Source organism: Lonchura striata, chromosome 2, assembly GCF_046129695.1.
Source record: "Lonchura striata isolate bLonStr1 chromosome 2, bLonStr1.mat, whole genome shotgun sequence".
In the NCBI taxonomy this organism is placed as follows: Eukaryota; Metazoa; Chordata; class Aves; order Passeriformes; family Estrildidae; genus Lonchura; species Lonchura striata.
Window position 1 is genome coordinate 43428679 of NC_134604.1, and position 25059 is coordinate 43453737.

The 25059-nt window shown below is 38.8% G+C and overlaps 1 protein-coding gene across 9 annotated transcripts in view; it reads left to right on the top strand.

Moving 5' to 3' along the window:
- The first annotated feature begins 23286 nt into the window (after window positions 1-23286).
- Window positions 23287-25059, top strand: part of GRIA4 (glutamate ionotropic receptor AMPA type subunit 4) — a 212083-nt gene continuing 210310 nt past the window's right edge. For 6 of the 9 annotated variants that reach the window (XM_021529348.2, XM_021529342.3, XM_077781343.1 and 3 more), the window contains exons 1-2: window positions 23287-23758; window positions 24898-25056. In XM_021529348.2, coding sequence (XP_021385023.1) covers window positions 23671-23758; window positions 24898-25056 — 247 coding nt within the window. In that variant the 5' untranslated portion in view covers window positions 23287-23670. The remainder of the gene's footprint in view (window positions 23759-24897; window positions 25057-25059) is intronic. The other 3 variants (XM_021529347.3, XM_021529345.3, XM_021529349.3) reach the window with 2 other exon arrangements.

The window sequence follows — 25059 nt, forward strand, 5'->3', positions numbered from 1 at the left end:
TGTCTTTCTTCCAGCCTTGCTTCAACAGTGTAGGAACTTATTTCATAAATAGCCTATGTCTGCATGCCATTTGCATTTTTTGTGAAAACAAGACAGAGTTATTTTATTAAATGAATTAATCCAGAAACTACTGCATGGTTTGCATGTTGCAATGACTGGCCTAATGTGTTGGCTGAAATGGGAAAAAATAACTGTTATCTGTATTACCCATGCACCTAACTTCCCTCTTTTTCTCCTAAACCTTAGCAACCTTAGATTACAGATGTTTAAGAGTTCTGCATGTTATATAAAAGTATAACTAATATATTGGGAAGATCATGCTTAGAGAAATTCTATAAGTTTAAAAAGAAAGGAAAAAGAAATTTCAGAATTTAAAAAGATCTTTAATTATTGTAAGAACAGGAGAATCTGTTCAAAAATTCTACTTCATCATTTCACTGATTCACACAGTCAGCACTTTTAGGGTAAAGGAAACAGTACAATTGAATATTTACAGACTGGACTTTACAGAATTTTCAGAGACACAAATCTCATTTCAGTCTTGTATGTCATCATAAAATAAATCTAAAGTGTGTGTCAGAGCATCAGTGACAGACAAAAAGGGGAGACAAAATTAAGTCTGACTTCTTGAGTATCCCCCCAGTCTTGTCCCTGGTGGGAGGGGGTGAGAGGCAGAAACGGCCTCTATTCTGTGCAAAACCTGCTCAGTAGAGACTGAAACATCCCTATGGTATCAACCCTGTTTCCAGCACAAACAATTTAATTCAATAGTATTTTCTATCCCCAAATTCACTTTTCCTAGGTTTCTTAGGAGTATCTTCTGTGCATTAGGCTATTGAAGAAAAGAAAATTTGCCTTCTTGTCTGTCTAATGCAGATATAACTCAAAAATACATCTCTTTTATTATGGAATCCTCAGTTTGACCTGATTATTTTTATTTTTAAGTTTGAAACAAGTAATTTACATATTTCCATATTCTTCACTGGACACTATGAAAATGTCAGCTTCTTGTAATCAGGTCTTGCTACAGACCTACTTTTTTAAACTGGGGAGTTCATTCTGTTGATCCTCATGCTGAATGCTTGAAATGTCCAGAAAAATTTAAAGGGAAACAGCTTTCAGTGCAGAGGGTAAATCTAGCAAGGTTAATCCTTTGTGAAAACATTTTCATTGGGATTTTTTTTTTTAAGTGGGGGCAGTTATTAATGAAAGGAAGAAAGTGTGACAGAACAAGAGCATGAATTTAACCTTTTTTGAGATTAATTAAGCATTATTCCTTCCTCATTGATTCATTTATTTAATCTGTCTGTAGACTAACACAGTGGTTAGATTCAAATACAAGCCCTGTTTTCCTGCTACTTCAGGCAAACAGAGTTTTTAAGAGCTCCTTACTGCCCGGATAAGTCAGATTTGTGCAAAGAGACAAGGTTACATCAGAATTTAAGGACCTGCCTCTGAAAACTGCTGTGAAAAACTTTTAGTATTTCCTTTTCCAATACAGGGTTCTTGTACAAGTCTCAGGATATTTTTGTAGCAGTGTGATTATTCCTGGCAAGGACACCTCAAGACACTTCTCCAAAACTTCCTTGGTCCTATGACAGCTGCTGGCCTAGTGACAGTTTCTGACAATGGCTTAAACACTGCAAGGCAAGAATCACTTGAAAAGTCATTGTTTGATGGCCATTTTTTTTCCAGCTACAATAAATAACTTGTTGTTGGTGGTGTTGTTGTTGCTATATTCTGTTTAGCAAACCTCAGCAACCAAGTGTGGGAACTCAAAATGTCTCTCAGACATTTTTAGAGGTTCCAGACCTTGGTCAGAAGCATTCTAGACCCTGGCAGACAGCTGAAAAACAACTGTGATTTTGAGTTTGAGCCATGGAATGAATTACCAACTTTGGAGGTGGAACAAGCAATCACAAAAGGTTAGATAGTATAGTAAAAGTAGTTACGAAGTAGAGGGGAAATTTTTTTAGTATTGTACAGGGGGGTTTTAGTGCATGTACAGGGGGGTTTTTACTTTGTACATGGGGGTCAGAAGTTCTAAGATGGAGGAAAGTGGGCTGAACCCATCCTTCTTCCTTCTTCTTCCTTACCTCCATGTTCTTGGTGATGTTGGCACTCATAGATTGGTTTAGAGTAGAAAAACACTTGGCAACGTAGGTAGTAGGTATTGGGGAATAATTGTAAACATGTTATACGTAATATATCTTATAAAAGATAGCAGCAACCCTGGGCGGAGGGAGAGACGAAGAAGACAGCAGATAGAGAGGATGTCAGGATGTGTGTGTGCCTCTACCCAGGCCACTGATCAAATAGCCGCAGTCCAAGAACATAATCTGTTAGATAACTAGCAATAAACTGCCTTGAGACCGAACAGCTAAGCCTGCGGAGTTTTTCTTTGGAAGCACGGGTTGGAGGAGGAATTTCACCACCACATGTGGCCCCAAAACAAGGCTGGGGTTCCCACAACCAAGTGATAAAATGGCTGTTGAAATTCAACAGCAAAGTGAGAAGTCATGCAAGAAGGAAAAAATATCTTTATTGATGGATGCTGAGAACTCCATGTCAACCATGTTAACTAAGAAAAAATATGAGAATTTCTGTGGATAGTTCTCTGAAAATGTCAGGAAAACACTCAATCAGGAATTCAGGGAGCATCTGGATGTTGAGGGTCGTGTCAGAGCAATTTGAGAACGACATACAAGAAATCACTGCATCACTTTTTGAACTCACAGTTTCCATTGGAAAATTTCATAAAGGTCTGGATAAGCCATTGCAAAAAAGTATGCTAGAAGATGAACACAATCATAGAATATTTTGTATATTACATGAAATTACTTAGATTTCAGCATGGGAAAGAAATAATATGATTTCACAAAAAATACCTATTGACATAAAAAAGGGAGGAAGATATGTCTTTATGTATCATAGAAAGGTAACTGTAGAACATACTAGGAAATAGTCAGGCAGAAAGTGTAGATCAAACAATAAAATAAAATAAAATAAAATAAAAATAAAATAAAATAAAATAAAATAAAATTAAATTAAATTAAATTAAATTAAATTAAATGTGAAATTCATTAATGCAAGATGCCATGAAAGGTTAAAATTCAGAGACAGCTCCAGATAGGTCAGACATACTCATAAGGTGTGTTATTTCTGCAGTTTAGACATTTATTTTTTGCTAACTAGCCCAAACTAGCTCTTGATTATTACTATTCCATCTTCCAGATTATCATTATTTGAACCGTCATATTAGGAAATAACTCAACTGGATTCATGTCTTTGATCTACAAAATAATCAATTATTTACACAGTGGTGCACTGCCATCAGGATACATTAGTGTTTCCCACATTGGAGCAAGTATTAGGCATTCTTGTATGTTATGAAAAGTACAGAAACAAATCCCATCAGTTTGGAGAAAAGAATCCTGCCTACTGCCCACAATGGGCAGGAAGGGAGAGCGTTTTCTAATCTTCAACACAATCTTCTTTATGCATCTAAAGTACTCTGGCCTGTTCTACTGATAAGAAACTGCTTGGTGAGTTCAATAGCACTTCTGAAATTTTGGGTCCTTTCTTCTGCCTTCAAATCTCTCTGTTATTTAGCAACATGACTTCTGCAGATTAGCAAGTGTCCATTAAATGGAGTTTGGGATAATCACAAATGCCAGAGCAGCAATACATTTTCTGTGCTACTATAAACAGAAGGACTTGAAAACACGCAAAATCCACGTGCTTGCAGAGAATCTTATGTAGGAATCTCTCTTTGACAGGTTTTCAAAATACTGCACAGAGTGAGAAGCTGCCTGCTTGTCACAAGCCACACATTGTTAATGCCACGTGCAAAGGGTTTGAGCAACAGCAGTGTCTGTTTGAAGCAGGTTCTGCTTGGAGCTGAATCCTCCCCAGCACCCCAAAGCTCCGCAGCCGTGCAGTGCACACACAGAGCTACTCCAAAAGCTCTGGCAACTCCAAATGTTAATTTAATGGGATGAATGCAGCTCATCACAAGGGTGCAGCGAGATCAGGGATAGCTCCAGGTGAGGCAAGCCAGGGCACACAATCCTAGACCTGAAGGATGCAGTGTCACTGACACAGGGGAGGGCAGGGCAGCAGTGTGACAGCACAGGGTCCTGTCACCGGCTCAGTGGTCATCAGGCAATGGCAAGGCAGCAAGTCAGCAGCAAGGTCAAGCCAGGAAATCCATGCCATTTTCTAGGAATGAGAGAAGAGGCAGACACCCTACGACAGGGCTCAGACAGGGACTCGGTGGTCCTGGACTAGGCTTAAATGAAACCATCACTCAGAAGTGTGGAGATGCCCTAGGCAAGTCTTGTTAAGGCCATCAAGAGCTATTCATGCCCTCAGGATGCCTATATCTGTATGTAAGGTAAACTCTACTACACCTAACAATCACGTGCAAAAATACTTGCCATTCGAGCCAAGATGCACATCTCAGAAATGGGAAATGGAAAGTACTGGGCTGTAAAATCATAGCATACTGCCCTTTGCAAGCTTAGCTCACTGTAAAAGAGTTATTTTCACATTTCCAGTGAAACTCTGACATAGCTAAATTGATTTACAAAAGCATTTAAAATAGAAATGTGTGGGGTTTAAAAAATACTACTGATTTTATAGTAATCTCAAAAAATGGAGGTTGTATGCACCCTTATTACGACAATAAACAATTCATCAAAACAATCGTGCTGCTATAATGTGAGCTGTTGGTAGTGCTGTGCAGAAAACATAGAGCAGAACCAGGTGCCTGAGCCTTAAGGAAAAACCAGCAATAATGCTTCCATCCTGTTCTGCATCTGCAGAATACATTACCTCATTAACTACTGCTAGCTGCAGTCGCAGCACAGGTGAGACAGTGATGCTGTCTCTGCTTATAATTGTCACCCAACCAGTCTTTACTGGGAATTTGCATCAGCATCCACCCTCTTTCCTTCTTGTCTCACTGGTTGTCTACTTTCAGTACCCAGTTATCTAATTTCTTTACAGTAGGGCTCAATAAATTCATTTCCCTAAGACAAGACTAAGGAGTCCTGGTATTTTAACAGCATTTGAAGACATCATCACAGTGTGGAATTTTCAAATACTGTTGTTGAGGATGAGTGCATGATCCAGCTTCAAAGACTGACACTTGCCACAGAATCTGCCTGGGTTACTTGTAGCTTATCATGTCTTGTTCTTGTTGCATTGCTTGTGAATCAGTATATATGTAAAATCAATAAGTATGGAAACCTTTTTATTCCCCGCCAATCACGGAAAAGGTTTCTCTTTATTTTTTAAAATGACTGGGGACCATCTTGCATCTGTCAATTTTAGCATTCTGGAATAATCAAAACATATTTAAAAAAAAATAAACTTGTTTGGAAATTTATCAGTTTACTAATGGAATTTGCTGATAATGATTGCCTGTTCGAAGTTTTTATTACTTTCCAGTCCATTTTCCAATAAAATTTACATCTGCAATATATCAATAGGCACATGACCAAGTTTGTTTATAAAAAGAGCATGTACTAGATGGAAAAAAAAAAATCAATACACTAACTTTGTATCCTAACAGCTAATTTATAGTAGCATTAGACATTAACTTCAAATAGTTGCTTCATCATTTTTGGGCAGTGTTTATGAGAGGGGAGAAAAACTTCTGTAGTGTTCAGGCAACGGGAACTATACAGAAAAGCTTCTGTAACTGATATAATTTGATGAAAAATATAAGTCTACTAACTGCTACTGTACTGAGTGTGTGCAGCCAGGTTTTGGTAGTAGTGGGGCTACAGGGAGTGGGAGGTGGGGGGTAGAATCTGCTTTGTGAAGCAGCCTGAAGCTTCCCCTGTGTTTGACAGAGCCAATCCATCTGAAGTTGGATACACCACTGGTTAAACCTGATCCTATCACTGACAGTGGTAGTGCCTGGGATAACAGAGTTAAGAAGAGGAAATTATTGTGCAGAAATAGTTGTGGCCAGAGAAGTGAGGAGTGAGAATCTGTGAGAACAACCAACAGCAAAGAAGAAGGGGCAGGAGGTGCTTTGGGCACCACAGCAGAGATGTCCCTGCAGCCCTCAGTGCAGCCCATGGTGAGGCAGCTGTGCCCCTGCAGCCCATGGACATCCACATCCCACACCAGAGTAGAGGGATGCCCAAAGAAGGCTGTGACCCTGTGGGAAACCCATGCTGGAGCAGGCTCCTGGCTGGACCTGTGGTTTCTTGAAGAGATGAGCCCATGCTAGTGGAGGTTTGCTGGAGGACTTGTGATATTTATCATGAAAATAAGTTTTCAGGCCTAAAGACAAAGTAATATACAAGAAAAAATTAACTTTTTAAAAAGTATAATTCAGCAGTATGGTTTTCCAGTATTACTCTAGAAACCAGTTTATTGTTTTTTCTCATGATAAAGGTGATCTTTCATTACTTAAATTCATATGCTTCACTTTCTTAGAGGTTTTCTAAATTATTGTACCTCTGTGCATTACAGTCTTCAGACCCAACAACAAAATATATGTTAATGACTAAAAGAGCCCCCAACCTACAGTTTTGAAATTTTAACCCTACAAAGCATCATGGTTGCTGACTAAAATGCTTTGACTTTGAAATTATTTTCATGAGTCAATTACTCTATTTTAGGCTAGAAGAAAAATCCAGTAGCACAGGAAAAAAAATAAAAGAGCAATGAGAGGACATGCCAGATTATGTGATTCTTTATTTCAGTCAGAGACCCAAATATCTGTGTACTTCTGTTCCAGTTTCAATTTTGTTGTGTTATCAAGCATAACACCATTTCACAAGAACAATACCATCAACATGAAATCTATCATATGTGGCAAGCCTACATTTATAAATAATTATAACATATCCATATTTACATGGGAATATCTAGGTATAAATCAAAATTCTGAATGTTTAATTTTCTATCTGGATGTCCTCAACAAGATTTTATAGGTAAAAAAGACATTTATAGTTGAAGAAATTCAAATTATGCCTGAATGTTTTGCAGTACAAGAAAAAAAGACAGTAATTTTTGCAAGTATATCTCTTTCTTAAAAAGTCTGCTCACTTCTAGAGGATATTCCTCACTGTCAAAGAATCTGTATGCAGAAGTTCTGAAAAATTGGTGACATGGCAGTAAATATTCAGTAAAGAATTTAATTTCATAGTCATTAAATTTCTGAAAACAATGCTTTTGAGTAGAAAGCTGATATTCCTTTTCTACAAATCTAAGTTATGATCCTGAACTGAAACAAGAGCCCGGTTCCCAAGGCAGAAGTTAGAGATGAGAGACAGGGTTGTGCATCATGAAAAGAGGCTTTTAAATAATATACATTAAATAGAAATGTAGTCTTCTTTCAAAGCCTAGTTCTACATGTGTGCTCAAAAGGCATGAACCATGAGCCACATGATGAATGTCTAAATGTTCACTGAAACTCAGACTAAAGGTCAAAGTATATAATATCAGTCAATCAGTCCAGCATCTGTTTGCATTGATTTTCACAGACTGTTTCTTCAATGCACAGGTGTGGCATTTAAACAATTTGCTGCTGCAAGTGTTAAGAATCATCACAATGGTCCTTCCCATACTCCAGCCCTCTACCTCACATGTCATCTTACTACCTCATGCTTGCAACACGGTAAACCATTCTACATTGTATTAACTTTGAATAATTCCTCAAAGGTATTAGGATTATTTCAATGTTAACTTATATATGTAAATAATTTTACAGGATCAAGATTATACTGTGTAAGTATTTGGGTCACATACTATGTATGAGATATATTTGAATTGTATGGTTGAACATGATCTATTTTTGAAGGTAATACACAGTCAAACTTCTGAAGATCACATATTATAATCTCTTAAACTCCTATTAACAATAATTGATAGGGTTTTTTTAGATGTGCTGACACATCGGTATTCATCTTGTGTTGAGGAGAAAACTCTAAAGCAACTGCAGTAAGTCTTGACCACTTGGAAATAATTTGATCATGTCTTAACTTCTCTGAACTATCACTGTTTTTATTATTGCTTAACATCCTTCTCAGCCAGCTCCTACTTCTCTATTTGGGTGGAGTTTGTTTCCTTCTAAGAACTTTTTTGGTGGGCTATCTGAAGCAGTACACTTTATTTCTTCATGTGAATAGTACCTGAAGGAATCTCAGAACACATTAGCACAAATAACAAGAGCAACTTCCAATATGTTGGAATATATACCACTAGATTCCTACAAGGTTTCTTTCTTCCTCTGTCTGAGTAAACAGGCCTAAAGTCTTGAAAAGCATTTTAACTAAAAGTTCACCGACTCAGTGTAAGCTTAAGAGCAAAAGACTAACTAAATGTTTGAGAGAAAAAGTCACAGCTGATTTCCATGGAATTTTATCAGAAAACCAATCTGGTTTTCAATTTGTTGTAATTTTAAGTGGTTTTGAATATATGAAGATAGCTATATATTAACATTCCCTTCCCCTCTGCAATTTACTGAACTCTTCTAGAGCTACCAAGGGGGAAACAGCAAATTTGATTTCATGCAAAAGAGCTGATATCCTTCCAGATTATCTTCTTTTATGTTTTTCTTTTATATTTGGCACATTACATTTTTTTTTCTATTTGACAATGCCTTGAGATTCAGAATTAGCTGGATTTTTTTTTTTTTTCAGTGTAACCACAATATATGCCAGTATTTTGACTTGCATGGATCAAGTGCTCTCAGATTGTGAGATGAGCTTTCCTGATGTGAACTTAAACCTCTTCCGGAGCAAGACGTACCAAGTCCAGAGAAAAAACCAAAATCAGCTTTCATTTTCTCTTATTTTTCTCCTTTAGGATAACAAAAACCTAGAATTTCCTAACTTATGATGAATAGAAAAGGTGCATCTGTTTTTTGATATCTTCCTAGCAGAAGTGGGCTGGCAAAAAACGAAGTAACACCAGGACTGTACACCCAGATGTTGTAAACTTTCACAACGATGTGATATTTCCAGAAGTCTATTAGAAAGAAGTTAATCCACAGGGATTTCCATTTTTATTTATCTCAGTGGTGGAAACATATTAGGTTGTTTTTTTTTCTTTTGTTTGTTTGTTTGTTTTTGTTTGGTTTTTTTTTTTTTGCAAGTTTTTGATTTTTTTTCCCTGAATCCAATGGTACTTTATCAATAAGCCTTGAAGTCAACTTCCCAAAGGTATTTGGTTATCTGTTAGGGAAGATATAGTGAGGAAGAAGGTTGATACAGTGTTTCTGAAAGAGCTAGATTCTCTTCAAATTTCAAATCACACGGGACACTTATGCCAGGTGGGCAGGTATTCAGACATGGGGTGACAAGTTCATGTTAAGAACTTGGAAATAAATCACTCAATATGATTTAGTCTTCATAGTGGTAGGCCACACAGTAAGGATGAAACAAGATTAGGAAGAGAATGGATTACAATAATGTATCAGCCTGCCTGTTAGCATGATTTGTCCTTTATTATGCAATATCTACTGCTCGATCTGATCTTGTTTTAAGCTCTTTCAAATTAAGAACATATTTGTTCCCTTAGATCAAGATTCCCAGCTCCCAATTCCCATGTCAATGACATCTACAGCTAGTGCCAATGGCAAATCTTGAATTACAGATAACAGATATTTTATTAAAAAAAAAAACTAAATATGCCTACTATTTCCCCACTTGCTAAATCTCAACTGTATTTATTAATGCATACTTTGTATAAATATTCTGCATTTAGGTGGAATAGCTATATGCTTAGATCTGGATCAACTAGTTCAGTATTATCAATTTTCAGATTTTTGATTATTTCTTCCTTTGCTCTACAGAAATTCCCATATTTTCCCACAGTAAGTGATACTGCTTCCTCACTCAGAGTTCATCCTGAAAAATCTCATTCATTAATTAAGTCAGGACTCTCCCTGTCCTATAAAATCAGGGATTCTGAACATTTGCATAAGTTCCTGTTAGCAGGATAAATTTCACTTTCATTTAAAAGCTCCCACACTCTTTGGGGGGAGAACCTATTAATTAATGAGCATACTCTTACTAGAGACTGAGAGATTTCAAGAAATTTTCTGTAGAAGCCCACTTGCTCATGCCAAAAAGAGAAAAGCTATTATTATATCAGCTCTCATGCTTCAAGATAAGCCTGCTAAAAATTTAGAAGTTCATAAATTTCCCAGCTCCATTAAAGTTCCAGATGTTTTTTAGTCTAAGTTTAATCATTTTACTGGGATTGCATGATAGTGAAAGAACTATTTTTCCATATAGGTAGATACAACTCTATTCAAAAGACACTGAAAATTAAGAGGAAAATTTAAGAAAAGGAAAACACAGTGTCCAATATAATTTTGAAGAATGCAACAATGAAGCTTGAGAAACAAATTTTTCTCATTTTTACATTCAATAGTTACCCTGTTGGAGCAGTTTTTTTTACTTCCTTCTTAAAGTTATGCTGGATGAGAAGAAAAGCCCTACAACATATGCAGCTAAAATAGTAAAATCAAGCAGTTAGAACTGTGAAAATCAAGGCATTGGAGCTACATTTGTGATTTTAAATTTGTTCATTTTAAGTCATAATTTAAACTGTCATTACTATAAACTGTCATTAGTATAAACTGTCATTACACAATTACTTTGAATATTTTTCCACAAAATTCTGACTCGGTATGTAGTCATTATTCAAGTGAGTAAATATTTAGTGGAAAAAATCAACCCATCTTTATCTACAATCACAGAATCATAGAATGGTTTAGGTTGGAAAAGACCTGTGGGAGCCTTCATGGGGAGATCTGAAGAATGTGCTGCAATGATGCATTGGCCAATAACATTAGCAAACACTAAATCTGACATATTTTCCCTCATTAAACTTGCTTGAATATATGTAGCATTCATTTACAACACTGAACTAATACCATTTTTCTAAGACTGCCATTTCTTCTTCTGGGACCATGCTGTAGCCTAAATCCAAGAAATGTCAAAAATTGTTGAATGTAGAAATCCCCACTGCTTGCTGCTCCTGGTAGCCTGCAGAACTGTGAGGCAGTCTATAAAAGATGGAAATTAGGAGACATTTCATCTTGTACACGTGGAATAGCAGTAATTATTCAAAATAAATGCAAAGACATTTTCCCTGAGAATCAGTTTCCTTCAAAAAACAGTTTGTTCCATATAGTTTAATAAAATATACAAAATAATTTGTAAAAGGGTAGAAAGCCTAATGAATGTAATTATGAAGATATGAGAGGGATTCAGACATTTTGTTGGCTGGAGAGTTAGCACAACCGACTCACAAACAAACACATCTCCTCAATTTGAAAATTAAAGGTTGAAGAACAGTTCACAAAATTCCCACCAAGATGCCAGCTGGGAAAGGGCTGTGTGCAGACACCATGGCACTGGAAAACGAGCAGGAGGCAGTGGCCCAAGGGCCAGAGTGATCTTTCCCTGTAGTGACCTCAGCAGATGGGACACCCACACCCTGTCCCAGCAGATGGGTAGTTTCTGAAGAAAGTCACCATGAAGAACCCACTCTGGAGCAGGGGAAAAGTGTGGAGTGACCACAATGTCCACCAATCACTATTCTACAAAAAAAAAAAAAAAAAATTCTAAGAGTCCATCTTTATGAATTTTGCCTACTCTAAAGTTGAATGGGCCAATATTTTTTATTATATTTCATAAATAAAATAATACACTGCACATAGATTATACAAGAACATTTTCTTTCTATTAGGTGTGTCAAATAATACTTAAGTCTAATTTTCCCTCCATGAAACCTGTTAGACAGTTCAGGCAAAGAATTCCTTCAAATATTAAATACATGTAAAGTTTGTCATACATCATCAGAAATCATGTCTATTTTTTAATTAGTAAGGTTTCATTAAATCTTTCCAGAAACATCTGATCATGGATCAAATCATAATTTGTGGAAATTGAAAAGAAATTTCCAAATTCTCAGGTTTTGAGTAGCAGGTAATTGTCAGTAAAACCTAAGAAAATATTTGTAAGCCTATTACACTGTCCCGTGTTTCTCGAGTAACTCTTGAGTTGTAATTACCAAGAAGACCATATATATTTTGATTTGTCCACACTTATTTCCTAGAAACTTCTGATCTGCTACAGTGAATGATTCTTGGCAGCTTTGCCTTAGGAAGTCCCGCTTTTCCTAACCTGTGAGATGGATTTTCAGAGTCCTCCCTGGGCTTCATGCTTCAGCACAGCTATTTGGCCACTTATATTTCAAGTGCATATTTTAAAACTAAATTTACATCTCCAACGTACACTAGCATCATGGAAACAACTGCCACCTAGACCTATTCACAGATGATTTGGTTGCATGTGACTTGACAGCTGCTGTTAAATCTATCTTAATACCATTAACTTATGAAAATGCATTCAACATAACTGCAGCCTTCCACGCTGAACTTCATAAAGTAGTTCAAATCATTGTTTGCTGCAGGTCATTAAGAAACTAGTAAACAGACTATTTAACAATGATGCTAATGTAAATTTTCCGTGACAGCAGTCACTGGTATCCTGCTGACAAATGATAATGTCCTCACAATGTGTCCTTAGAGCTCAGTAATTACTTCAGTATTCATGAGTGTATTTGGCTGGAGGTTTACCTGATCTGAATGTAAAATCTCTCTGCAACGTTTACATGTGCTAAGTGCATCAGGTGCATGTACGACATGAATATGTTCAAAATACCACTAAAAGAAATAATCTGTTCACCTCAGGCATTACACAATCTTTTCCCAACCACTCAAGATTCTTCCTGAAATACTGCTTTATTGAACTATTGCTTTAGCTCTTCACCTTAAAAGACAACACAATAAGAAAACATTTCAAGGAATAAAAATTGAAATGCTACAAAAGAACTGCAGGAAAAAGGCTTTAAAAGTGTCTTGGCTACTTGTGTAAAACAGGATTTTGGTATTTCAAAATTTTATACCACTAGCATAATCTGAAGCACAATTTTATGATGATGATTCTTTCAAGCTGTTTTTAAGGCTTCTAAACTATTTGAAGGACAACATCTGAATTTCAGTAGTTAAAACAGAATAGCTAATTTTTTAAAATGAACTTTTTATTTTAAAGTGTCCACAAGGAGCAGGGAGGGGACACAGCTGGGACAGCTGACCCCAGCTGACCCAAGGGACATTCCAGACCATACAGCACCATACTCAGTGTAGAAAGCTGAGGGGAAAAGTAGGAAGGGAGGATATTCAGAGTGATGGTGTTTGTGTTCCCATGTCACTGTTACACGTGATGATGGATCCCTGCTTTCTTGAAGACGGCTGAACACTGGGCTGCCCATGGGAAGTGGTGAAGAAATTATTTGCTTTCCTTGTATGTGTGTCTTTTTCTTTCCTTATTAACCTGTCTTAATCTCAACCCATGAATTTTCTCAATTTTACCATCCTGATTCCCCGATCATACTGCTGGGGAGAGACAAAGTGGCTGTGTGGTGCTGAGTTTACCAGCTGGGTTTAAGAATAAATTTGAAGTATCTTGAATACAGTAAAAAATTTAATTTTTTTTTTCATACTAAATTCTTCTAGAAGAATAAGGGAAATATCTTCTACATGCAAAAACATATAGAAACTGTGTGTGACCTCTTGGAAAGCTCTTCTCAAAGAATAACTATCAGTATCAAATGGGGATTTTCTTTCAGACTGCAATCCTCAGAGATTTTAGGCCCAACTCTGTTCAGTGCTTTCACTAAAAGTGTGGATTAAAAAGTTAAAAAAATATTGTAGATTAAATAGGATATGTGATGGTTACAGAAGTCTGGAGACTTCTGAACTGTCCTAATAAATATATCTTCTAGAATTAAAAAGAAATGAATAAAAAAGAAATAAAGTTCAGGGCAAAATAACTACTAAGGATAAATCAATACTGAAAATGCCAAGTGAGGAAAGAAGGACCTGGAAGTTTAAGAGTATTAGAAAAGACCTGTGAGTCAACAGTGCAGTATTACTGCAAAATAAGGGAAGGGTAAATCTGTTGTCAAGGATTTTGAAGGTAAGATATTGGTCAGAATCATTTCCTTCTACTTGTTTACAGGGAGAATGCAGCTGAAGGAATGCCAGTGGCTTTCAGTGCCATACTCCAAAACACATATAGTCACTCTGGAAAGAATACAGAAGAAAACAGCAGGAAAGAGAAAAGGGCTAAGAAAGTATTAATAGTGGAGGAAGACTGCTAAAAGAAGGGTTTCTTTCAGTCTAGGCAGAGAAAGATTTGATAGATCTTTTAGGATATGGCAGGTTGTTAATAAGAAAGACAATGATCAATTGTTACAAATTGTCCATGTGAAGGAAAGGCAAAAAGGACCCAGTATAACTTGCAGAAAAGACTATATAGGTCATATATTAATAAAAAAAATTGAGAGGAGAAAGCTTGAACAGGACACCCTTGGAGAGTCTTTTAGCAGAAGTTCCAAAAAAAAGTAGCAGATAAAAATCTCTGTAGGAAGCTCTGGTGTATTTGTTCCTTCCCTAGAGTCAGAGGACTGGACGATATAACCTTTGGAATCTATTCCATCCCTGCATTTCTAATTCAATGACCACATGATGTGCTTTAGTAAGGACCACTTATGGGTTTTTTTAAGAGTGCTCTAAGTGACATAAGGTTAGATAATTCCACCCTTTTCCAAAGTAGCATTTTCTTCTCCTAAAGTCAGCCCTGCTTGCCTTGCATTTACTTGCAGATTACAGTGCTACGTAGCACAGCAGAAGACTGAGAAAGTTAACATAAAATGTATTTTGGATAATTTTTATAAGTATGTATGCATCAATTATTATGACAAAATCTGACCTGTTTTAAAAGATGCTCAATGAAAAAAACTTTCTGCCAAAATCTCTAGTCCTTAGAGTATGAATCATTGTGTATCAACTGTTAAATAAACTAACAGCTTATAAATTAATTTTTTTTCAGGGACATTAGTGCTAAATGGGACCATTACAGCACTAAATTGCTTCATAAACTTTACTTAATAATGTAACAGATAAGCCCACCTTCTATCTTCACTACATATTTCTGAAGGAGAAATAACTGGATAAAAACTGGCATGTCTTGACTATCAGAGTACTAGTAAGAACTTATGGGATTTAAGGCATCAAAGATTACCTGATTTTCTAGGGAAACAGATTCTAGTTCTGCAAACACAGCACATGGCTATAGCTGAATAATAGCAATTATCTAGTCTGCAGCTTTTATGGTGTGGGGGATGGGGGCTGGAAGCCAGCTAGAGCGGAGCCAAAGAGACAGATTTATTTGAGATAAACTTTAACCCTACCATAGAGAGAAAAATACAATTTTGAATACAGAAAGGCCAAAACCATGGGCTAAAAATGCATCTTCAAATCCAGGCAATACTTTATGGGCTCTAATTAATGTGAAATTTAGCAGAAAATAGAGACTGTGTGTGTGATTTGAGGAAAACATTGCAATATTTGATTGTATGTCTTTTTCTGAAGCTGAGAAATAGCTTAATATAAGTAAGCAATGCTTTGGTACAAAAGTGTAGATGGTAAAAAAGCAGGATATTTATCTCTCAGACATGCAGATACAGGTCTGTCAGGGACTGGGAAATGAAAGGCAAGATCACAGTGTGTAAGTGAAAAGTATAATTTTTATTGGCAATAAACCTCACTAAAACTAATTTTTATGAGCAATTTAGTGTATCAAACTGCAGTTACATTCTGTAAGTATGATTTTACGGAAACATCATTGAAGGTTTCCCGGGTATCATGCTTGAAATATTTTTTATCAAATTTCTTTCATTTCATGTGCTAAAAATACAGGGAAGAGGCTTCTTCTCAGTAATTTCACCATCCCCTTTCTCTCTCTGGATTTGGAATAACCCTTTTTGCTCGTCCAACATCATCAATACTGAGACTTCAGCAGCTTGCTCTGATGAGGTGATTCTCTGATAGTGGTGGCACAAGGCACACAGAAACCAGCTCACTCCTTCTTGTGGGTGACAGCACACAGGAGGTGAACAAGAGAAATGAGCTAAAAACTACTGCCTTCAAACAAAGGTGAACTTTGGGTTGTTTTTTCACAAGAAGTGACAATTAGGTCAATACAGCAAAATGCTATGGGTACTGAACAGAGGCTATTTTTCATATGGTTCTGACATCTTCCTCAGTCTGCTGAGTAGATTATATCACAGAGCTTATGGGAAAACATTTTAATGAGAACTGGTAAAAAAATGAAAAATATTTTCCAACAACTTTCGGCAAAAAAAAGCCCCCAAAGTACAAAAATGTTTAGGGGGAAGATGTTATCTGTTATGGAATTAGTGTGATGCTTTGATATGTTTTTTGTGGTTTTGATTTGTTGGGTTAATATAGCCTAAAGAAATAGCCTTTTTTTATTTAGGAAAAGCAAATTTTTATTCATAAGAATTCACACTCCAAATATCTGTAATTACCTAAATCGAGTTTCTGTCTCCTGAATTTCTTTTAGTTTCTTCCCATCTCATTCCACACTGAATTCAGTTTCACTACAAAGTGCTCACCTGTGGGGAGTTGTCTTTGTTACTGTGACTGTTCTTTGCTTACGAGATGTAGAAGCAATGATCCCAGGTAAAAAGGGGAATTTTTAAGTACTGCATGATTCAGAAGAGCCGTATGCATGTCTCCTGTCCACAGCAGAGCGACATGTGGGTGAATGACCTTTCTCAGCTTGTACCCTCCCTTTCAGGTAACAACCTGACTTTTTTGGTGTGGGTGATTACTAACTAGACTCCTCAGATATATCCAGAGGAACCCTTCATTTGCTACTTTAGAAAAGTACTCAGATGAGTAAGTATAGAAAATGAGAATGAAATACACTTCTTTTAAACCCTATTTCATGTAAGTTTACAGACAGTTGGTCTAACTTGCCCAGTACCTAGAAGATTAGCAATAATTCATTTCAAATTCAAGAATTATTATAAGCGATGGGCAGAAACCAGCATTAGCAAAAGTTGATCTTTTTTCTCTGTATAAACAAGACCAGATGAGCTCAGGTGGAATGCTTTTAAGTTGCTGCATTTTCCCCATAAGTACACCTCTAATTAATGAGGAAATTGCCCCATCCCTCAGAACTGCCTGGCATTTACTACTGCAATAAGCTGTACTTAGGAAAGAAACATTGCTTCAAACTTTTGTATATTCTCAGGTACACCCCATGATGCAACCCAGGTTATAAATATGGACAGAAAAAAAAACCTATTAAGCCGTTATAAATGTAATTAATATGAGATCAAATTTAAAGGGAATAGATTCCAATTTTGTTATTTTATCAAGTTCCCAGGGACTGAAACTGTCTGGAAAGTATTGCAGAAAAATTTCACAATACTAATTGATTTAAAAATAAATTAGCAAATGAATTCTGTATAAAAAAATTACAAAGCAGTGTACATGAGAAAAACAACCTTAACTGTGCACATACAATGATAGGCTCTAAATCAGCTATTACTACCCAGGAAAGATAAATTGAAGTCTTTTTGGATAGTTTCCTGAAAACATGGTCTGCATGCTCAGAAGAAAATGATGTTTTAGGAGTGATTAGTGATTAGGAAAAAATGAGTTAAGCAGAAACCAGTTTTAAACCTGAAAAAATGTGTTCTATTTTATGTGTCCTGTTTTTCAGAAAGACATAAAAGGCAGCAGAGAGAATAGTGGCAAGAAGAATTGATATATAATATAGACTATAAGATATGGGAAGACAGAAAGAGGTGACTGAAAGGTGACATTATAACAGTATATAAAGCTATTAATTATATGGCAAGGTAAACATTTCTTTATTATTACTACCTTCGGGAATTTCCAGGAAAAGCTCAATACAATGTAAGTTTTAAATCAAACTAAATAAACTACTTTCTTAATATGGGGTTATAGAGTGCATTTGCATAGGATGCTGCTGGACATGGAAGTAGATATAAGGTAAAAACACTGTATGCAACTCTTCAACACAAGGACCTCTAGAAAATCTTTAGTTTAGCAGCCTCAAAGCCCTGACTGTCAGGAGGTCAGAGGACTCAGCAACAAATAACCTCCCCAAAGCCCCTTAAAGTTTAAAGGAAAAGCTCCTCAGCTCTCACACTCTCCTAATAAACCTCTATCAGTTAATGTTACACATAAGATACTGTTAAAAATTGACATTAAGTCTAACTTAATAAAGCAGTTCTTAATTATATCAGTGTTACCACATTTTTCTCAGACTGAAAAAACACCCTGACTGATATGAACACAATTTAAATTATAATCAGGATTTTTCCCATTCCACAACAACTTCTCCTTTCATGGTCATGGTGTCTTATAGTATCCTATTAATTTCTTCAGCTCATTAGGTTTGTAAAGAATGATGTTAACATGCATCACAGTAGAAAGGAGTAGGACTGGTGGATGAACACATTCAAAGCCAGATGCATTGTACTACAGTTGTTCCAATATCAAAATAAAACTTTTAATAAGAAGTATTATTAAAAATAATTAACTGTTCTCTCTACCCCAGAATTTAGATGAATGAAAAAGAGTAAGAATGAAAATGTAAGGAAAAAATCTTGCAAAATGGAAGAAATTGCTGTAAAGTGATTTCCTGAACAGGAGTTCTGCTACTGAAAGAAAACTGTATCTTCTTCTTGTGTGCTGTTCATCTATTCAGTACTGCTGATATAACTGCAAAAGGTCACATGAGGCCATGCCAAAGGGTGGAATGCAAAGAATTCTACATAGATTATTTGTATTTTATTTACTTTTTATTGCCTAGAACTTCACAGAAGACATAGCCTTGTCTCAGAGTTTACACTCTAAGGGACCTATTTGACAGATATGTGAGCTACAGAATTTCATAAGGCAAGAAAGGACTAAGAAAGTATAGGGTGTTGACTCAACTGGTTTTGCCACCATTTATTTATTGCTGAAGCATTTCCAGTGGCCACACAGTGAGAGCTGCAATGAAAATTGTATTTGGAGCAAGACTAATCTAAATGAAGAAGTCTCTTTTTGGGATGGATCTCTGTACTCAGATGGTTGTGCCATCGGGAGCCATTGTGGTGCAGATTTGCCCACTCTGAAAGGACTCATTAGGAGCCCTGGCCAACAGGCCAGGAGCATGGTGTTTGTTTTAAAGCTGTCACTGCCTCTGTGCACCTGGAACCTGCTGGGAAGGGGTGATGGTGTATCTTTATTTTTGTGTCTTTTGATAGTGAAATTGTCATTCTTTCCTCCTCTCTGTGCTCCTAATTTTTACAACCTATCCTTGACAATTGGCGCAGCTGTTACTTTCCCCCTTTCTCACTCAAGACCTCCCTCAAAAAAGTTACATGTCTCCAGACACATAATGGCATGCCTTTTAAAAGCTGCAGCTGAAATTTGCATTTTGGATGCAAGAACATATAAATAAGAATCAAAGTTGCTACTTCAGCATGTGGATATTTATCTACTGCATATGCAACACAAACTCTGTCCACAGTGCAAGGTGTCTGTCTCCTCCATATCCTGCTTTTCCTCTGGGATTCCCATAAGATTAATGCCTCTGGTATCTTTTCTGCAGTATTATTCCTCCTAGCTAACACACAGCCTTCATCTCTTCTTTCGAGTAAATCTTCTCATATTATTCAAGTTCCTACAGGGTCTTTTCATACAGACATTTTGTTCAAGCACAAGACTATCTGATCAAGAAAATAGCCAAGGGTTTCCAAACCTTGCCAGAGGGTGGAAAAAAAAAAAAATCACATTCATGCATCTTCTGCAGCAGGAGTCATTCATGTGCTGCAGCAGATAGTCAGCCTGAGATTCTCTACAGAGTGAGTCTTCTCTCTAGTGGTGGCCTCCAGCCAAGACCAACATGAGCTGTTGGTGCCCTAAGGCAGAGCAAGGCTGCACCACCCTGGGCAGACCCCCTCTAGTCTATCACTTCCATACAACTGATGCATTCAACGAAAGTTCTTTCACTAATTTCTTAATTTCTCTGATATTTCATTGTGTAATTCTGAGGTCTGTCCCTTGTTCCTTTAATCGCCAACCACAACCTTCCTGATCTGCCTGAGGGGAACTAAGGGAATCCTGGGATCTCAGTTCAGAAATGGCTCAGTCAGAAATGGCTTCAGCACAGCACCTCCCCAGCTGCCACCAGGAAAACACACAGGCTCTTCCTTCTGGTCTCCTCTTGCTTGGCAGACTACAGCTAAACTGGTTTGTGTGGTAAGGCTGGGGTGGGAGGGTGTGCTGCAGGGGTGGCCTCTGTCCACAAGACACCACAAACTCCCAAAAGGAGACAGTTTCATCCAGCTCCAAAACAGACCCATCACTGCCCAAATCTGAGGCTATCAGTGGTGCTTGGTGGCACTTCTGTACTGCTCAGGAGGAGGAGGAGGGAGAAAAGTCATGAAAAGAGTGAAGTTGAGCCTGGTAAGAGGGGTATGTATGGGGTGTTTATAGGTTTGTCTTTGTTTCTTACCATCCTATTCTATTCCTTATAAATTGAATTACCTTTACCCAATTTGAGTCTGTTTTGCCTGTGATAGTAACTGATGAGTGACCTCCTCATCTTTACCATGACCCATCAGCTTTTTCACCTTATTTTTCACCCTGTTCCTTTTGGGAATGGGAGAGCAGCTCCACAGGGACCTGGCAACCAGTCAAAGTTAACTCACCAGAGCAGCAGAGAGTTTAAAATCTTATCTCACCTTTCCTCTCATCCAGCCTTAATCCCTGTTACCTTTCCTGCTCCATCTCTTCTGTAAGATAAACATTGTGGTCAATTACTCCATCATCTGCCATTCACATCTCAAAATTTACTGAAATGAGATTTCCCTCCTTTGATAGTGCAATTACTTTTTGTTTTTCCCTTGTGTCTTTTAAACAAAATTGCTATAGTATGGCCTCACCCCCTTTCTTTCCACTGCTTTCAACAGCTGCCGAAATGATCTTGAGAAGTCTGAGCAAGGGAGGGTCAAGTGGAGGACGGGATTATTTCCAGGAATAGCACTGAGTGATACCATTACAGGAATACTGGGTTCATCTCTGACAGCGAACATTAGAAACCAAAGCTAGAAAAATGCAGGTTTTAACAAATGAGAGTAGATATCAACTTGAACAACTTAGCCCGGGAAGTGATGGATTTCCTGTCTCTTGAAGTCTTTAAATCAAGATTGGATGTTTCTCTAAAATACATTGTCCAACTCCAAGAGAAATTACAGATTTGATGTAGGAATCACTGGGTGAGACTCTTGGTCAGATCAGGTTAGACCACTGTATGTTCGGTGTGCACTCTCAAATTAAATTGAAATTAACATGCTACTATTATGTTTGAAAAAGACAAAAGCAGATGCCTCAGCTCGGGTAGTAAATTGCTGATCCACTAGCATAGACATAGGTCTAAAATCTTAATGATTAATACTAATTTTGCATGAATTCACATGCTTATGTGTCAGCAAAATAACTAAGTATTTTTCTAAGTTCACTTGCTCCTAGTAGTGAAGAACTAGGCAGCCATGGAAATATTATCTCATTTTCATTGTTTTTTATCTGGGTTTACAAAATCAAAAAGTTAAATGATGAAGAAAGGAGGAAAGAGGAACCAAATTTTGGGGAGAATTTAGAGAGACAAAGGAGGCAAAGCAAGGAAGAAAAGAACATCAAGCAAGAGCAAAAGCAGAGGTCATGAAAAGAGATGGGTAAATAATGTCAAGAACAAGCCTGCTGTTTCAGAGAGAAGACTGGAAAACGTGAGGGGAAAGTAAACAGAAGTAGAAGATGTACTGAAACATAAAGGAATGAGTATTCTGAAATGCAGGTTAACTCTGTTTGCCATTGATCTGCAAAGAAATCTTTCAAGAAGTAATTCATTTACAGGAACTTCGCCATCTCCCAAATGCACGCACACACAGAGTCATGCACACAGCTGGACATGTCAAAGCTGATAAGTCTGTCTGTCTATACTTCTCTGCTCTCAATGTTCTGTGCTTATTCTCCCATGTGCTAGATGCTAGGAGTCCACAATCATTCTCCACAAATCACTGTCACCCTCTGCAGCAAATAGAGGGGTTGTCTTTCACCCTGCAACAGGAGAGTTTGAGGACACAAGGTGCAGTAAAAAACTAAGAAAGTAAACTTGAATGAAAGGAGGCAAAACTCTGATCTTGGAGCAAGTGTGTATGTTTCAAAGCAGAGCCACAAAGTTCACCTTAAAAAAATCTATATTCTTTCAAATTGTCAATTAACATTTTAAAATTATGCTATTGCAACTTCAGTCATTCCCTGTGACTGATAGAAGTATCTTCTAAAGCCACATGTGAAGCTAGAAGCTCCCTCCTCTGACATACAGCTATTGTGGGATGATTTCATTACCTATCATTTATTATATATATCTTTTAATTATTAACTGCAATAGACCCAGACTTCTGGCAGCTCCTCTGGGAAGCTTCCAGGGCTTGAAGAGAAAAATTCAAAGGCACCAAAAAAAGACTAGCCACTAAAAGAGCTCCATTATTTTCTCCCCACTTAAAAATATTAAGAAAAAAAGAAAAAAAAAAAAATAAAATTAGAAAAGGGGTGGGGGTGGGAAGACAGTGAAAGGAGGCGGTGTAGGGGCAGTGAAGTTTTCCTTTTCATTCGCTCTCCCTGCCTTTGGCACGAGTGTGACAGCGCTGAGCGCTCCATCCTGTGCCGCAAAGCGCGGCAGGCAGCGCGGAGGGGAGCGCCCCCAGGGGAGGGGGGACGCGCCTGCCCGGGCGGCCCCGCTCCGCACCCGCTCAGCGCACGCACATCCGCGCCGCCACCTTCATTCATAGTAACAGGCACTAAACAGCAGCAGCCCCGCTGATGGGCTGTGCGGGCGAACCTCCCGCGCCCAGCCCGGGGCACTGTCCTTGCCTGGTCCTCCCGCAGCACAAAGTTCCGCGATGCTGCGCGCCCGCCGATGGGCGAGCAGCAGGAAAAAAGGCGGGGTGAAGGTGGCGAAAAAAAAAAAAAAAAGGAAAAACACCACCACAAACAAACAAACAAACAAGCCCCAAACCAAACCCCCCCAAATTGCAAAATGCGGGCACAGGCCGCGGCTCCGCGGCTCCGCGGCTCCGCGGCTCCGCGGCTCCGCGGCTCCGCGGCTCCGCGGCTCCGCGGCTCCGCGGCTCCGCGGCTCCGCGGCTCCGCGGCTCCGCGGCTCCGCGGCTCCGCGGCTCCGCGGCTCCGCGGCGCGGGCGCGCTCGGCGGCTGGCGGCCGCGGCGGTGCGGGCGGCGGGGGGCGCACGGCGCATGTCCGCCCGCGCCGCGCCCCCGGCAGACGCTGCCCCCGCCGCCAAACTCACCACCATCTTCTGCATGTGCAACACTCGCCGCCGGACGCGCTCCGCTCCCCGGCGATGGAGACTGCGGGAAAAATCCGCCGCGGCGGCATGGCTTGCTGAAGCGGCAGCCGGGAGAGAGGCAGGGCGCGAGCGGGAGAGGATAGCGAGCAAATTCTAAAACCAAACCACCAGAAAAAAAATTAGAAAAAAAAAAAAGAATAAAAAGAAAAAGGAGGAAACCTCTCTTTTTCTCCCCTTCCCTTTTTTTTTTTATTTTTTTTTTTTTTTATTCCTGGTTTTGTGTGTATCCTCCTCGCCCTCGATGCCTCTTTGAGCAGCATCCAGCGAGCGAGCGGGAGAAGGCGAGACAGAGAGGCAGAAGAGAAGATGAGGATAATTTGCAGACAGCTTGTCTTGTTGTTTTCTGGCTTTTGGGGACTAGCAATGGGAGCTTTTCCTAGCAGCGTGCAAATAGGTAAGCGCTGCATTGGGCTGCGTGCGTGTGTCCAGGGGTTCAATCCTTTGCGAAGTGAGTTGGAAAGGATGCTCTGAAGGCAGTTTTTGTAGATTTCTCCTGCAGCACCATCCCATTTCCGTGTCTGCACGAATCATCCTCGTGTTTCTGTATATGTGCCTCCGTGTGTCTGTGTGTAAATATTTCTGTGTGCGTTCGCGTGCGGGAAGGAGGATGCTTATCTTGTGCAGAACTCTTTCCAGCCCCGGGTGTGCGCTATCGGTAGGGCAGGAAGGGGCTCGGGGCTGATGCCCCTTGGCTGCTTCAGCCCCCTCCGGCTCCCCTTGCTTTTGCCTGACTCTCGAAGGAATGACGAGTCCTGAGCACCGGAGGTTGCGGTAGCCGCCGGGGATGGGGGGGCTAGAAGGCTACACGGTCCTTCGTTCCTCTCTGTTGTTGGAAAGTTTAGGGTTTTGTAATTGTCTCCCTGGAGTCCTGTGCCCCATCCTCACCCCTTTCCCACCGCTTTCTGCTTCCCTCCTTTCGGACGTGTTTGGGATGGGTCGCAGCTATCTGAATTCTTTCCAGCTCAGCTCCATCACTGCATCATTTCTTGTGGACTTGTAAAGATGCTGCTAATAAGGGTGAGCTGCTCCCTGCCTGCACATGGCTGCAGAGGAGCAAAGTTCATTATCTTTCTCTTCAGTGCGGATTATCCTACGTCGAGTTGGTATTTCCTTTTTTTAATCCAGAAAGCATCGTTCCGCTTAATCAGCCCGCCACTTAACGTGAGAGGCTGTTGAGCAGCTGATTTACCAGTGTGTTCAGTATCAGGGAGATGGAGGCTAAACACTTTAAAAGGTCACTGTAATCATGACAAATCTGGGTATTTATGTATGAAAGGCTGAAAACTGAGAAGTCAGAAAAGAAGCATGAATACATCAGGGAGGTTAAAATCGATTGAGGACGGTGATTTAAGGGCAGTGGTTGTGATTATGAATACGATTAGTTCCTTATCCATTAAAGTCTTAGGACTTGCCTTACTGTCTGTGCAGCTTTGGGAGAGACAGTTGCTCGGTTTTACAAGACAGTAAGTGGCTTGCAAATGATTTACCCAGCTGCTTTTGCTTTTGCTTTTTTTTTTTTTCTGTTTTTTGTAGGTGGTCTCTTCATCAGGAACACAGATCAGGAATACACTGCTTTTCGATTAGCAATCTTTCTTCATAACACCAGCCCCAATGCATCCGAAGCACCTTTTAATTTGGTTCCTCATGTAGACAACATTGAAACAGCTAACAGCTTCGCTGTAACAAATGCCTGTA